At 48.9% G+C, this 14031-nt stretch overlaps 4 protein-coding genes across 4 annotated transcripts; 2 read left to right on the top strand and 2 right to left on the bottom strand.

Annotated features, from left to right (window-relative positions):
- Positions 1-1487: 1487 nt before the first annotated feature.
- Positions 1488-5778, top strand: BHQ10_005494 (uncharacterized protein; the record flags this gene model as incomplete). The annotated part of the gene is made up of 2 exons (XM_040877976.1): positions 1488-3799; positions 3852-5778. 2 exons carry the CDS (start codon positions 1488-1490, stop codon positions 5776-5778), a joined length of 4239 nt encoding a protein of 1412 aa, XP_040733998.1.
- Positions 5779-6218: 440 nt separating this feature from the next.
- BHQ10_005493 (uncharacterized protein) lies at positions 6219-8011 on the bottom strand (the record flags this gene model as incomplete). The annotated part of the gene is made up of 2 exons (XM_040877975.1): positions 6219-6923; positions 6971-8011. The coding sequence occupies 2 exons, from the start codon at positions 8009-8011 to the stop codon at positions 6219-6221; spliced, it is 1746 nt and encodes a 581-aa protein (XP_040733997.1).
- An 804-nt stretch (positions 8012-8815) lies between these two features.
- On the bottom strand, positions 8816-10786 carry BHQ10_005492 (uncharacterized protein; the record flags this gene model as incomplete). Its single annotated transcript, XM_040877974.1, has 4 exons — positions 8816-9848; positions 9916-10386; positions 10449-10594; positions 10658-10786. The coding sequence occupies 4 exons, from the start codon at positions 10784-10786 to the stop codon at positions 8816-8818; spliced, it is 1779 nt and encodes a 592-aa protein (XP_040733996.1).
- A 1055-nt stretch (positions 10787-11841) lies between these two features.
- BHQ10_005491 (uncharacterized protein) lies at positions 11842-13448 on the top strand (the record flags this gene model as incomplete). Its single annotated transcript, XM_040877973.1, has 4 exons — positions 11842-11937; positions 11998-12142; positions 12289-12880; positions 13016-13448. The coding sequence occupies 4 exons, from the start codon at positions 11842-11844 to the stop codon at positions 13446-13448; spliced, it is 1266 nt and encodes a 421-aa protein (XP_040733995.1).
- Positions 13449-14031: the final 583 nt, after the last annotated feature.

Below are 14031 nucleotides of genomic sequence, written 5' to 3'. Positions count from 1 at the left end.
GAAACATCGGCTGTGAGTGGAGGGTGTGTATCGTATCCATGAAATTCTGGCTTACGTATCTGGATAGGGGAATACTGGATAGTAATGAATATGCTCCGTGGGATCGATCAGTGAGAAACGATGCCCGACCAACGTGCCGAAGTATCGCAGGTGTCGATCGGTCCACCGCTCCTTCTGTACTTCCATCCTTCTAGACGGTGAGGTAAGTTATCTACATACGTAGTAATAGTCAAATACGTAACGAACTATACGATACAGTACATTACATAAGTTCAGGCTGAAGTCGAGTGGAGCGGAGCCACGCCCAAGTAGGCTTGGTTTGTAGAGAATCTAGAGGATGTGCCGAATAGTAGGCTAGCGGGTGGATACGGAGGTCCTCCGAATAGTTAATACATAGTATGCAGTAGTAGTCGATAGTTACAGATGACGCAGTGAGCTTGATATGATACATAACTCATAAAGATTGGTTTGAGGGGAATTGTTTTGCCTGAGGGTAGTATCGTCTGGCGTTATGTACGATATCTTCTCAACAGCACATATCAAAACCTGCTGTAGTAATACTTATTGTGTATACTTTCCAGTACTTTACGGAGTAGGTAAAAGACAAAGGATTGGTCTGTATTGATACATACCGTAAGGCTTGCTAGCGTCGACAAACACGCTCGGTACATGATCCGTGTCGCTGGTAACGGGCCACCCGCGTCATATGTCGCTCTCTGTATCGCCAATACGTTCGTACTTAAGTAACTGGCCAAGGACTTTTTACATACATACATAGTAGTAGTTACTTAAATTGAGCTGTCTACGGAGTACGTACGTTCGCTATTACCCGTACTCGTTCTTTCTCACTGTTGTGGAATACGGAGGAATACGTACAAAGAGTACTAATAGGCATCCCGAGCACGTGAAGCAGCCCGAGTAAGCGGTTTGCCGGGCAAAGATAACCAGATCCTTCAGATGCAAATCTACTTGCAATTATATTACATAGTCAGTTATAATTCTAGTAAATAAACATCTTGAATTGAATTTGCGCACGGCTTCAGCATGCTTAGTCCATATTGAGTCAGGTTTCCGTTCCAGACTCTTTCCCCCTTTGGGGCCGGCGGAAAGCCCAGGAAAACTGTGATCGTCCAATCTCCGGCCTCGCTTTTTCCGCTTCTTCACAACTTTCCACCACCAGCACCACTACCACCACCATCATTTTTCTCCTTCTTAACCAAGATTATTGCGCCCCGTTAATTCTTTCCAAGTTCTCATCAATCTACCTGGCCTGTCATACCGTACATACAATCACGGACGGCGCACATCGTTGTCGCCATCGCCCGCTCGATCCAAGCTTAAGCTAAAACTTACCTCCAACTACTGACACTTTCATCCTCGCCCACGTTTCGCCTCGCCTCACTGTCTCGCCCTCCTCGCATCCTCTCATCCTCCGCCTACTCACACCCTAAAAACCCCCACGAGCTGGTCTAATCAATGTTTCCCCCATGTCCAGACCGGGTTCCGCGACAGGTCATGCCCCGCCTGSCCTGCCGATAACGTCTGCGACGTCGATTTCGTCTGCCCAGGATGTTTTCTCGAACAGGGAAAGCCCCGATGACCGTGGCCCCAGCCCTAGCTTTGCGCACCTCGTCCATCCCCGGCCCGAGTTTGAGCACGAGCGCCACCAGCGAATCCCAATGGACAGGAACACGTCGCATACTAATTCTCTTGTCCATTCCAATCATGGCCCTGCCAACCCTCATCCTGCGCCGACCGCATTCCCTCCCGGACGCGGTAGCACAAAAACCTTACCTCCACCTCCATCAGATGTTGCACTGAGAAGATCTAGCACTACACCTGCTGAGCAGTTGGGATCTTCTCGCGCTTTCTCTTCGACACGTTCGGACTCTCGCTCGCAGACTCCCCAACTCTCCGAGAGGGACAGCATCTTCGCAACTCATTATCTCCCGTCCGATACCAACGATGCCGTCACTTCATCTCCTCCCTCATCGCTTTCTGTCCAAGAACATCGCCATGTTGACCAGGGCTCGATAGGACTAACGAAGTCTGGTGACGCCCCTTCGTCCGCGACAGTGCCTATATCTGTTTTGTCGAATCCATTCGAAGGGCGGTCTGCCGTTGGCGGTTCTGGATCTACCAACAACGATCCGCCGCCTCGCACACTCAAAAAGGACGACGCCTCGTCACCTAGAAAATATATGTCACGTCCAACTGTCTTTCGCCGTGCTTCTGATCTACTGCTCCAGTCTCCTTCTGTGCCATTGACTGGCTCACATGTTGGCTGGGTAAAACAGCAAGAGACTGTCGAAAGTTCAAAGGTCGCCGGTACTCATCGCATTGCCATCCGAGAAACCTTTCATCCCTTAAGGAAGATTGTATCGGACGGCCACGATATCGAGAGTCCTATCTCGCCTGATCACGATCATCCTTTCCTTACCTCCTCCACTTCTGGCGAGTCTCGCTCTCATATCAACGACCCTCCCATGTTGCACCCTCCTCTAACCAATCACGACATTGCACTGGCGGATTCGTGGCAGAACGCGCGACATTTAAGGAATAGAGATGGGACGGTGGATGTCACTTGGGATGGAGATGCCAGTCAGAGTTCTAGCCGCGGCCGTAGCGCCCGGGTGGAGGAATCAATCGAAGCTAACTTGACGAATGCTGAGCCTGCCGCTAACGTGCGAAGCCGCAAGTCTAGCCATTATTTAGGTTTATTCAAAGAGAACACCACCTCGCCGGATCGCAAGAGACGCGAGGGCAGAGATCGGCCTACGGAACATACGGCAATTGTTGAGGATCTCAAAGAAGATGTAGCTGGAGAGGAGCAGGCCTCCCCATCTACACCCCGACCAAGTCATGCAGTTCTACACGGGCCACAGCAGCGGACGGAATACGAAACCGAGCGCGCTGAATCCTATGAAGACGAGTCTACCCCACTATCCGCACCGGTGGAACGAGTAGTGAACGTCGATGTGGAGTTGTCACCTCATGCTATTCGAACCATCCCGCGAAGTTTGTCAGAAGAAATACGTAACTTCCACCTGACATCTGGCGGTACACGTGGCAGCTCCTTCTCTCCAAGCATCCCCACTCTATACGCAGAAAAGCTTCGAAACGAAGCTCGTGACAAATTTCAGCCTTCATCGTCCGTCGAAGAAGATAGGACGCCGATTCGCGATACCCGGACCCCGGATATCGCCCAGGAGGATGAGGAAGACGAGCATATTTCGTCTGCGTTGTACTTCCCTCATGAGGTCGCACCTGTAGAGGAAGAAGAGCCGTTTTCGGCATACCGACATGAGGAAGAAGAATATGATCGCCTAAGACCGGCTGTCCGTGATCAGCTAGAAACAGAACCAACTGGCCATGTTGACATATCTCTACATTCAAAAACTGATGATAGTGTCCTTCATGGGGATTATCAACCACTTAGCGATGCGGAAGAGAGGGCTTTTGCAACCGTTTCAGAGTACAGCCAGGAAACGGCATCAGAATCGGAGGCTGAAAGCACATTGTCTACCCTAGATGAGATTTCGAGTCTGACAGACGATGCGGAACATCTAGCGCTGACGCCTACTCAGGCACAAAGGCAATACCGCCATCGCCGTAAGCATACTAAAGGTGGACTCGTTGGCGCAGTGGAATTGAAACCTTATCGGCATCAAGTGGGCGGACATACCACCGTTTTTCGGTTTTCTCGGCGAGCGGTTTGCAAGCAACTCAATAACCGCGAGAACGAGTTCTACGAACGTATAGAAAGGCGGCACCCTGAAATGCTGGTCTTTTTACCCAGGTAATTTCCATTCTCGTATTAATATGAAATTTCACCTAATCTTTGTTCTCAGGTATATTGGTGTTTTGAACGTGACTTTCTCAAAGAAGCCTAAACACTCAAAGAAACGCAGCAACGGCGCTATCAAAAAAGCTAGTGAGGTTGCTGCGGAAGGACAACCTGCTGCACATAGCTTCAAGAAGGAAACAGCCGGCAGTCTTCCCAAAGCTGCAGACCAGCCAAGAATCTTCAGCCAGCAACAAACCACTGGCATAATCCCCAAAGTTACTATTGAAAATAACAGACATATTATTCCCTCCGACCTTTTCCTATCCTCTCCGCCACGGAACGGAGCCGAGACAAAACACCTGGATTATTTCTCCTCCGATGAATTATCAAAATCAGCAGACGACACGCCCAGAAATTCTTTGGCGGAGGATATCGATCGGCGAATAATACCACAAATTGGGAAACCCAAAATCTGGGGTGCTACCACTGTAAACAGAAAGCTAAAGGAGCAGGTTCTCCGCGAAGTCTTCAGTCCGCCGCCAATTCATCATCATAATCGACGATCAGTACGCAACCACCCTGGATTGCCTCGATATCGTTCGGAAACTGGCCGAATCAATGGCGATGGCGTAGAGGATCACGCATCCAGCGGAACTGGAAGTGGCGGAAAATCGCCTGCGAGGAGTCTCGCAATTGATATTGCGAAGGGTGGGGTCCCGGATGGGCCTAACCTTGCTTCATCCGTCTCAAGTGCAATAGAAAGGCATTCCAACCCATTGGACAAGTTGAGAAGATCAGAAACGCCTCCTCGGGCGAGCTCTTTAAGCAGCGACCGACGTGTCAGGCGACGACATTCAGGTAGCGGATTACTTAGACGAACAAGTATCACAAGCGGCGATGGTGACCTCATGTTCTTTGAAGACGATGGCTATGGAGGCGACCACGAGGACGCAATCTTTGCCATGGAGGGTGACGTGTCTGAGCCCTCTCCTGCCGCACCAGTTCCACTTCGTACTCATCCAAGTGCGCCCCGATCTCCAAATCCACACACTGTCAAGCTTGGTTCTCCGCTCCAAGTCGCAAGTCGCCCGTCTGATGAGCCCGAACCGATCCATGTACCGACCAACCCTAAAGAAGCCCAAACAAAACAAGACGAGCGTGTTCAGTTCTTTATTCTCTTGGAGGATTTGACAGCTGGCATGAATAAACCATGTGTTCTTGACTTGAAGATGGGCACACGGCAGTACGGACTGTATGCGGACGAGAAGAAGAAGAAATCCCAGCGACGAAAATGTCAAACGACAACATCGCAGCAGTTAGGAGTACGGTTGTGCGGCATGCAAACTTGGAACGTCAAGAAGCAGGAGTATTTGTTCGAGGATAAATATTACGGACGAGATCTTTCCTCAGGCCGCGAATTCCAAGATGCTTTGACGCGGTTCCTCTACGATGGCGTCAGTTACAGAAGTGTCGTCAAGAAGATCCCAAGCATTCTGCAGCAATTGAGCACACTCGAAAGTATGATTCGGAAACTTCATAGATATCGCTTCTACGCCAGCAGTCTCTTGATTTTGTATGATGGTGACGCAGCCGGCAAAGGACAGGGTGGCGGTGATTCCAAGGATTCGCTATCTACCGAGAAACCTCGTATGACCCGGCGAGAGTCCGAAGATTGGCACAACGACCAGGATGTGAAGTTGAAGATCGTGGATTTTGCCAATTGCGTTACAGGAGAAGATGAGCTTCCTGCTGATGTTTCTTGCCCGCCTCATCATCCCGGCGATATAGACCGTGGTTACCTCCGAGGTCTCCGCACACTGCGGATGTACTTTCAACGAATACTAAAAGAGGTCGGGCAAGAAGACGTTGTCGAGCGAGGCGAAGGGGAAGATCTTGCTCCAGGCCACCGAATTGCCAGCCGAGAGAACCCGGCAGATGGATTTTGGGTAGAAGGTGTCGTCGAGAGCGACCCAGGCGAAGTCAGCTTTTAATCAGCTTTTTGGAAAACCCCTTTTTCTTTCTTGAATGTATTGTGATATATGATACCCGATGCGTGGTTCACTTTGTTTTCTGGTTTCTAATATTCCTGTTCGATGGCTATGTCAGCCATCTCTTCTTTTCATTTCATTTTTTCTTACATCATGACTGATGACGTATTCATGTGGCATGCGCAACGGGCGTAAGGATTGGAGCTTCCTATACATATATCGATTCTTTTCATCGTTGCCTCGGTTTTTCTGTTTTTGCTTCGTGAGTTTGGCATTGGTCATGGACTGAAAGGCGTTTGTTCTTCGTTTTCGACTTTAGATTAGGGAGGGAGACTATGGGTAGCAATGTAATCCGAGATAAGTCTGTATACATTTTATTCTGAATATAGACTAGAATGAATTTGTTTCTGATTACATGCACCTGAGAGACAGAGAAAGCTGAGTTATACTCTATGATTGGTTATCTTCCTCAACCTGACAAAGGCCCTCACGGGCTCACGAGAAATCCCATCAAGTCCAGCGTACCCTCCAAGCTCATCCGGTATATCTAGCATCTCAAATTCCCAAATCACCAATGCAACGATGGTCCTTATCACCAACTGCGCCAGCCGCCTGCCCCAGCATTGCCTGGTCCCCATCCCAAACCCAAGCTGAGGACCCGAAGTAGCGTCAAAATCAACACTGCCGTCTTCCTTGGTTACAAGCCAGCGTTCCGGTTCAAAGAGTTTCAAGTCTCGCGACTCGTCCCATTTGCCCCATGGCTTTGCTGCCTTTGATGATACACTGCGCGTATTTTCATCCACGGGGACAGAAGGTAATGTGATACCCGGCCCAGCGCTGACCATCAAACATTGTGCGCCTTTGGGCACTTTCCGCCCAAGGATTTCGGTGTCTTGAGTTGTTTCTCGCACAATGACGAATGGCGTTAGACGCCGTGCTTCCTCAATGACGGCCTCGAGGTATGGGAGTTTGGCGCTCTTCAGTTCATCGAATGTTGGTGGTCGATGCTCTGCGACTGCCGCAGGAAATGCAGAGTACAGTTCTTCTCGGAGCTTTCTTTGGGTTTGGGGATACCCTGTGAGGTATTTGGTTACCCAGGTTATTGCGGCGCTGGTGGTATGGTGACCAGTCATGGGGTCAGCAAAGATCTAGGTCCGATTAGCTTTATTGGCTGCAAAATCAACGAAAAGCCTACCTCATCGGCCATGTTTTGAGTAATTAATCGAGGCTCTCGACCTTGCTTCTTTGCTAAAGCTTCCTCTCGCATCATCATGTGCTCAAGCGCAGAGGCTACCTTGCCCGTTTGCAAACTACTAGCCGCCTTTTGAAGCTGCTGCATCATTACTTGGTATCTCTCCGCAACAATTTTCTTATACCACTTTTGCTGCGACCACCACCAAAAGCTGAGCTGTGGCGTGGCGGAAATAGTGGTCCTTTCCATAATCTCAGCCGTCTCATGAAGCAATTCGAGAAAGAAGCTTCTCGGCGCCTCCGCAAAGGCCACCGGCTCATCAATTCCTTCTTGCAGGATCGACGAAGGCTCCATCTTGGAAAGAAGCTCTAGCTGAGGCTTCATTGCTGATTCATCATAATTCTCCCCGAATGCGTGGTGAAGCATGACATCCAGAACAGCACGCGCATAATCCTCCCGAACACGAAACGGTCTCCCACCTGCAAGCTTTGTCTTGGCCTCAAACAACCTGACGAGCTCAAGTCCCTTTTCATAAGAAAACGGACCAACGTAATTATTAAGATACTTGGGAGCCATCAGATCCTGTCTCAGTTGTCGGCGAACCCTGAACCTTTCATCGCCTGTTCTGTACCTGGCGTGGAAATCACCCAGGGCCTGAAGACCGTCAATCAAGAACTGGGGCTTGTCAAACTCCGTTCGTCGCATGAGAATATCTTGCGCTTCGTGGAAGTCTGCTACTAATATCCACGGCAACTTGAATGGCTGGATGAAGACTTGAACGACTGGGGAGCCAAGTTTAAGGCATTGCTCGCCGAGCCATGAACTGAATTCACCGTTGCTGGAGAGGTAGCGCGACAATGCTGGCTCGTCGCCCCATAGGGACTTCGTGGCTTCGACGTTGTGCGCGATGCCTGGAAGGGGTTTGGGGAGGAGCCACTGATACAACAAGCGGAGAGCGATGGCTACAAGCGAGACGGCGACGATGGCTGTCATGGCCGGTAAGGCTTTGTTGCTGTACGCAGTGATTGTTCCCAGAAGCCCCATATTGTTTATGGAAGGGTATCTCAAGCAGATTCGTCATACGCGGTTGCTTCAATATATCAATACAACTCATCTGATACGTCGCTATTTAGACACTTTAAAATGCTCCATCATCGATCAATTGATTGTATGTGCCATCCAGTTTTGCGAAATTTCGCTCTCCGCACCCCAGCACCGAGAATATACGGTTCCGTCTGCACTACAAACAGTCTGGTCGAATCGTCTTACTAGAATTGTGAAGGAACGATCAATAATGGGGCAACCGATTCATTTGCGACGACCGAACAATGTCGGCCGACAGCCTGCACGTTGTATGACACACGCGGGGTACTTTTATACTCGCATGGTCAGCCTATATTAATAGATAAGGCATTGATCACGGGAGGATATTAATCTAGCACTTCCAACGGATGACTCTAGTTGATGCATGCTGGGTCATCATGTTTTTAGATATCCTGGTCAGCCGAAGGCAAACTGCAATATCACTGATACGAAGAACGATCGTGCACACCATATCGATATGAAAGCCTGATATATGCCCCACGCTAAGTTTAGTTAGGGTGTCGATCTTATTGGGGAAGCATCTCTCTGATTCAAGTGCCAATTTCTGGGGAGTTCCGGTAGTCAACCGGTTGGTGGTCTGTTGCAAAGCTACCATGTAATGGATAGTCTTACCTGGCAGTACAGAAGATCCAAAGGCGAAGGAAATGGTTTGAGAATACATACTGTAAACATAACGATGGAATACAAGGGCGAGCCTCTATTCTAAGACCATTGATGGACATTGTATAGGGGTATGGTCTGCGTTCAGAGAGATCCAAACTCTCCGGGCAGAAAGCTACCATTGAGATCCTGTAACATCTCTTCCCAACTGGGACCAATCTCACGACACTGACCATCATCGTAATGGAAAAGCGCCTGCGAATCCCCCAACGCAGATTCCTGCACCTGACCATAACTCCAAGCTTCAGAAGTCTGCATTACCAAGTCAACTGCTATATTTGAGGAATCTCCATAGCTTTCAGTGTACGGTGGCGAGCTCTCAATACCGTGGATGAGGCGAGCGAGAGTACGCGCCCCTGTTTCAGCCAGATTACTGACCTCTGCAAGGTTCTGTAGACAATCCAGAGCATGCTGAGCTGCCTGTCTGCATTTTGCGCGCGTCAGATGGCGTATTCCGTGGCCTATGGGGTCTGACTTTAATATTATGTGAGATGGACTCTCTGGTGTAATCTCTTCAGGGAAGTTCTTATCCGCGTACAGACAAAGCAGCGGTACCGCAGCTTCAAAGGTTGGCACAATAATGCCTGAGAATTTCGTATGAGAGCCACCCATCAGACTATGTAAGTTCGAAACACCCTCCAGAAGCGCAAGTGACGCTGCAGCCAGCGCCTGTTTATTGTGTGTTACCAGGATCTGCTTATATCCCGGAAGATGCCGAACCTGGTCCGATCGCTGAAAGAGCACGGGCCGAAAGTTCCAACACAGATGCTCAAAGATGGCATTATGTAGTAATTGCCGTTGCATGGGGAGCGTGGACAAGCGCGCGTCCCATTGCTTATCCGGCTGCAGAGCAAAAGCCGGAGGCATCTTTTGCAGAAAGTCAGCACAAAACGTCTCGTATCTCTCTTCTGCTGCTATTGCATCGTATTCCGAGTCCCTGGCTGAGCCGTGGTTACGCCAGAACTGGGCGAGTTGTGCTCGCAGAACGCGCTCTGTGAAGACGTCCGGCACATCGGTTCCAATTTCAGTATCGGGTAGGAGACGCATTCGTGGCATGAAGTCCTCGCTTAAAGTATCCGGCAAAAAAGGTATACGGTCGAGGCGTTTTGATAAACAGCTATAGATTGAAGGTTGGAATGCCATCGAGAAAAAAAAAACAACGAAACCGTCAGGGGAGGAGGTACCTATCCCATATGTAGAGATTGCAAATTGCTCGCCGTGTCATCTCCTTCTCGAGCTCATCTACGTTGCTGGACCACTTAATAGTATCTCGACGTAGGCCTATTTGCTGTGCCACGCGTGTGCCATAGCTAAGCGCTTCCCAAAACGCATTCATTCGGCTTACACATAGAGACCCCAATCCAGCAAAGAGGATGTGTAGTACGCGTACCAGGGAGCCTGGTGGATCCAGACGGACACATATTGGACCAAGTGCGTTGATGACTTCTTCGCAAGACTTACGGATATCTACTAAAGCTACCCCTTTGATGCTATCAATGGTATAGGTTGGGGAAGGAAGATATTGGGAAGCGTAGCAACAAATTCTCAGGAAGAGAATGGTGAATTCGATGTCGGCAACAGATGATAATCTGTCAAGACTCCACCATCTTTGGTATTGCGTGAGGAACCAAGGTGCATATATAAGTTGCTCGATCCTAGAAGATGACTGTCAGTAACACCCAGACAAAAAGTTCATCTTTATGGCGAGCAAGCGTACCAGTTGACTTTGGTCACGAAATATCGGACCAAGAAATCGAGTATGGGACGATTCAACATCTTGTCCAGCGTCTTGCGGACCTCGGCCGCAATCTCATTTGATATAGGTGTGTCTTGAGCATTAGGGACATCATCTTCGTGTACTAACTGTGCACCAAAAGAGGTTATCGAGCCATTCCTAGAGTTGTGACGATTTCATCGTCAAAATACCTTTCGCACGAGGGCCATGGTATTATATTCGCTACGTCCATAGTAGCCATAAGCTTCCGCTAATGAAGACTCGGTCCTCTCTGTTCTGCTACTCGCGGTCGTAACTACAGTCGGGGAAGGAATCTGCATGTCCTCGTCGCGTTTCTTCGGAGTCGGTGCGGGCGGCGAGGAATTGTAGACACAATACTCTGGCTGTTTACGGCGAGCGCACCTGTCGCAAGGATATTGGCGATTGCACTACTCAGGTACGACCTGTTAGCAAAGAGTGTTTGTAAAGAGCATCATTTTCTCGAAAAGGTCGTACTCTTTGCTTTCTTGTGTAACAAGGGAGACAAGAATACACCTCGCGTTTCCGCCTGCTGGACGACTGCATTGTTGTTCTAGAAGCTTTACCGCTTGCTCCTCATGAATAGCGTCCTGGACCGGGATGATATTATAAATACAAAGCATGATGTTGGATTAGCTAAGCTGACCTAGCCATCTTCGCTATCAGAATGATCAGATAGATCAATTGGCTATTGTCACGTCGCTCCGATTGGCTCTTAATCTTTTTCCGCTTCGACTAACTAGAAGTGCTTGCTAGATTATATGATCCAACAGCAAGATCTGCAACTAAGTGTTGGTCTCCTAATTTGCTTGAAACTACCTAGCTAGTTAACTTAGCAAGACATTCTATATCGGCATAAATCAGATTGGCTATAACGTCAAGTGGTATTTTAGGCGAATTACTTTACGCGTACAGAGCGTTCTTCGTTAGTCACTTGATTAGAGACTCGCTCTATATCCGGTCAAATGTTATTGCCGGTTTCTACTATCCGACTGACATTATGCCCTAAGCCAAGCTTGATTGTTATGTGCTGGTTGCACTTCACAAGGAATCCGAAATAGAGCTATCTGGCTATCGAACAGGCTCAAATACGTCTCCTCGTATATATTGAAGTCGAGCTCACAGAGAAAGCATTTGACGAGTCAGGATCCTGAACCTTTACATGCACATTTCCGTGTTAAGCTAAAGTATGACCTCGTACGAACCACCTGCCTTAGGGTTTTCCGCCCCCATGTCCGCGGCCGTGCGAACAGAAAATTCGTGTTAGAATCAAACTACACTTATACCGGCTGAGTGATCTATGCACAATATATGCATCTGACCAACAACTGTCTCAAGCCAACGCTTCGAGATAGCAATGGGATTCTCCTCTTCTGTACTCCGCTTCTTGACATCGGTGATCGTCACTATTCGGCCGCATTCTCGCGGCTTCACTGATAGCAACCGAGCATGTGTATGCAGACTAACATATATGATAGCACTCACTTATCACGGGCAATGCCGCTGGAATTAGGCACCCAACAAGTTCGCACTCCGGACCCCAGACTTCGTCATCATGCCAGTCTTCCACGCCGCTGTATCGAGTGAGCATGTTGTTGCAGCCTTTGAATCTCAAGTCAAAGGCCGGGTCTTTGTTATCACTGGCGCCGGCCAGCCTAGTATTGAAGCTCCATTGCTACGGAGCTCGCCAGGGCCTCACCGGCACACATCCTCATCGCATCAAGAACCGCTGCCAACGTTGTACCGGTCCTTTCAGCCATCCGCGGGATAGATTCATCAATTAGGGCTACGTTTGTTCCGATAGACTTATCCGACCACGACTCAGTACGGCATGCTGCCACCAAGATTATGGAGGCGCTTGGGTCTAAGATCGATGTCGTCATCAATAGTGCCGGAAATATGGCCTTAAAGGACTATACGGTAGACAAACATGGCATCGAGATGCAGCTGTCTGTCAATCACGTCGGACACTTCCTGTTAACTAATTTACTAATGCCTGCTCTCGAGAATGGGGGCCGGGTGGTCAATATCACTAGTGCAGGCTACCAAATATCGCCTGTTCGTTTTGATGATTGCGCCTTTTCCGGCGGCAAGAACTATGATCCATGGAGTGGCTATGGTCAGGCTAAGACCGCTCAGATATCATTCACACACGGCCTAACCAATCGACTCAAGCAGCGAGGCGTCATCTCATTTGCTTGCCACCCCGGATCCAACCTCGATACTAAGCTTGGTTCTCATCTAGTCATGGATGACTATGCCGACATCATTCCAATAACTAAGCGCAATACTGGCAAAGATTTTGTTTTTGTTGTTGGAGATGAACCCAGGTTCAAGACGTACGAGCAGATTGGCGCTACGCCTCTCATTGCTGCACTTGATCCTAATCTTGCTGTGTAGGCTCCAGCCTACCTGCAAAACGCCCAGGTCGTGCAACCTCTTATCACGCATGCATATGACCCTGAACACGTGGAAAAGTGCTGGAAACTAAGCGAGGATCTTGTCGGTCAAGAGTTTACATACTAGATCAGACTGTCTGCTGTCCAGAACTGGCTCCTCGACGAGGATATCTGTGATCGCATCTCTTTTACTCAGGCAAATTTCTTCGAGCCCCAGAAATACATGGGTGCCTCCGCGTACTTTATTCGCCAATGCACGCACAACTGGGCTGATCACGACTTTGTTACCATACTAAAAGCCGTGGTACCTGGGTTAGAGGGCTCGGCTCCAGGGACCCCTTTGCTGATAAATTGTATGATTCTCCCGGAGCCGGTATCAAAGGTATCTCGCATCTGGGAGCGCGAAAGACGGCAGGCTGATATGGTGATGTTGGTGTGCTATGGGGCAAAGCAGCGTACTGTCAAGGAATTCGAGGCTCTCTTGACAGAGGCGGATTCTAGATATGTGATTCGCAAAGTCCACGAGAAGGGCGCTCTGGGCCTTCTTGAGGTCTACCTAGATTAGTAGACTGTACAGTCAACACCAGTCACTCTTCTCATAGTACTGTAGAGCAAAGCTATACGTACACCAATATTGAGGATATAGATATATAGGCATATGAATATAAATATGGTGCATGGTGCCCTAGAGGTCCTTTTGAAGCCTGCTTGCAACATAACCTCTCTGGATGACGATACTGACTTCCTATTAAAATCCGCAAGTAGCTGTGCCAGAATTGATTGGAGGTATCATGGACAGACACAGCTGTAATGCTGACATCATCTTTCATGCTGCTCTTTTTCCCCCTGCAAATTGAACAACAAGGAGTAGATGTTTCATGGCCGACTACGACCGATAATTGTCGGCCGACGAATTTCATCGGTCTTTCCGCTTCGGGACTAGCGCGGTATATTATGCCCTAATTGCAGCTTAGAAAACATCAGATTTCGAATCCCACTGCACTAGACGATCAGTTATTCTCAAAAAAGACGCTTTTTACCTGTGATCATTTGTAATCAATAAATCTGCGTTCGAAAAATGCGCAAAACAACACCCCCTTTTGGGTAAACTCGGCCTTCACATTGACGGCCAACCACAAATCAGAGAA

This window comes from Talaromyces amestolkiae, assembly GCF_001896365.1.
Source record: "Talaromyces amestolkiae strain CIB chromosome Unknown scaffold10.1, whole genome shotgun sequence".
NCBI lineage: Eukaryota > Fungi > Ascomycota > Eurotiomycetes > Eurotiales > Trichocomaceae > Talaromyces > Talaromyces amestolkiae.
The sequence above is the reverse complement of the archived record's forward strand: the minus strand, read 5'-3'. Positions and strand labels throughout refer to the sequence as shown.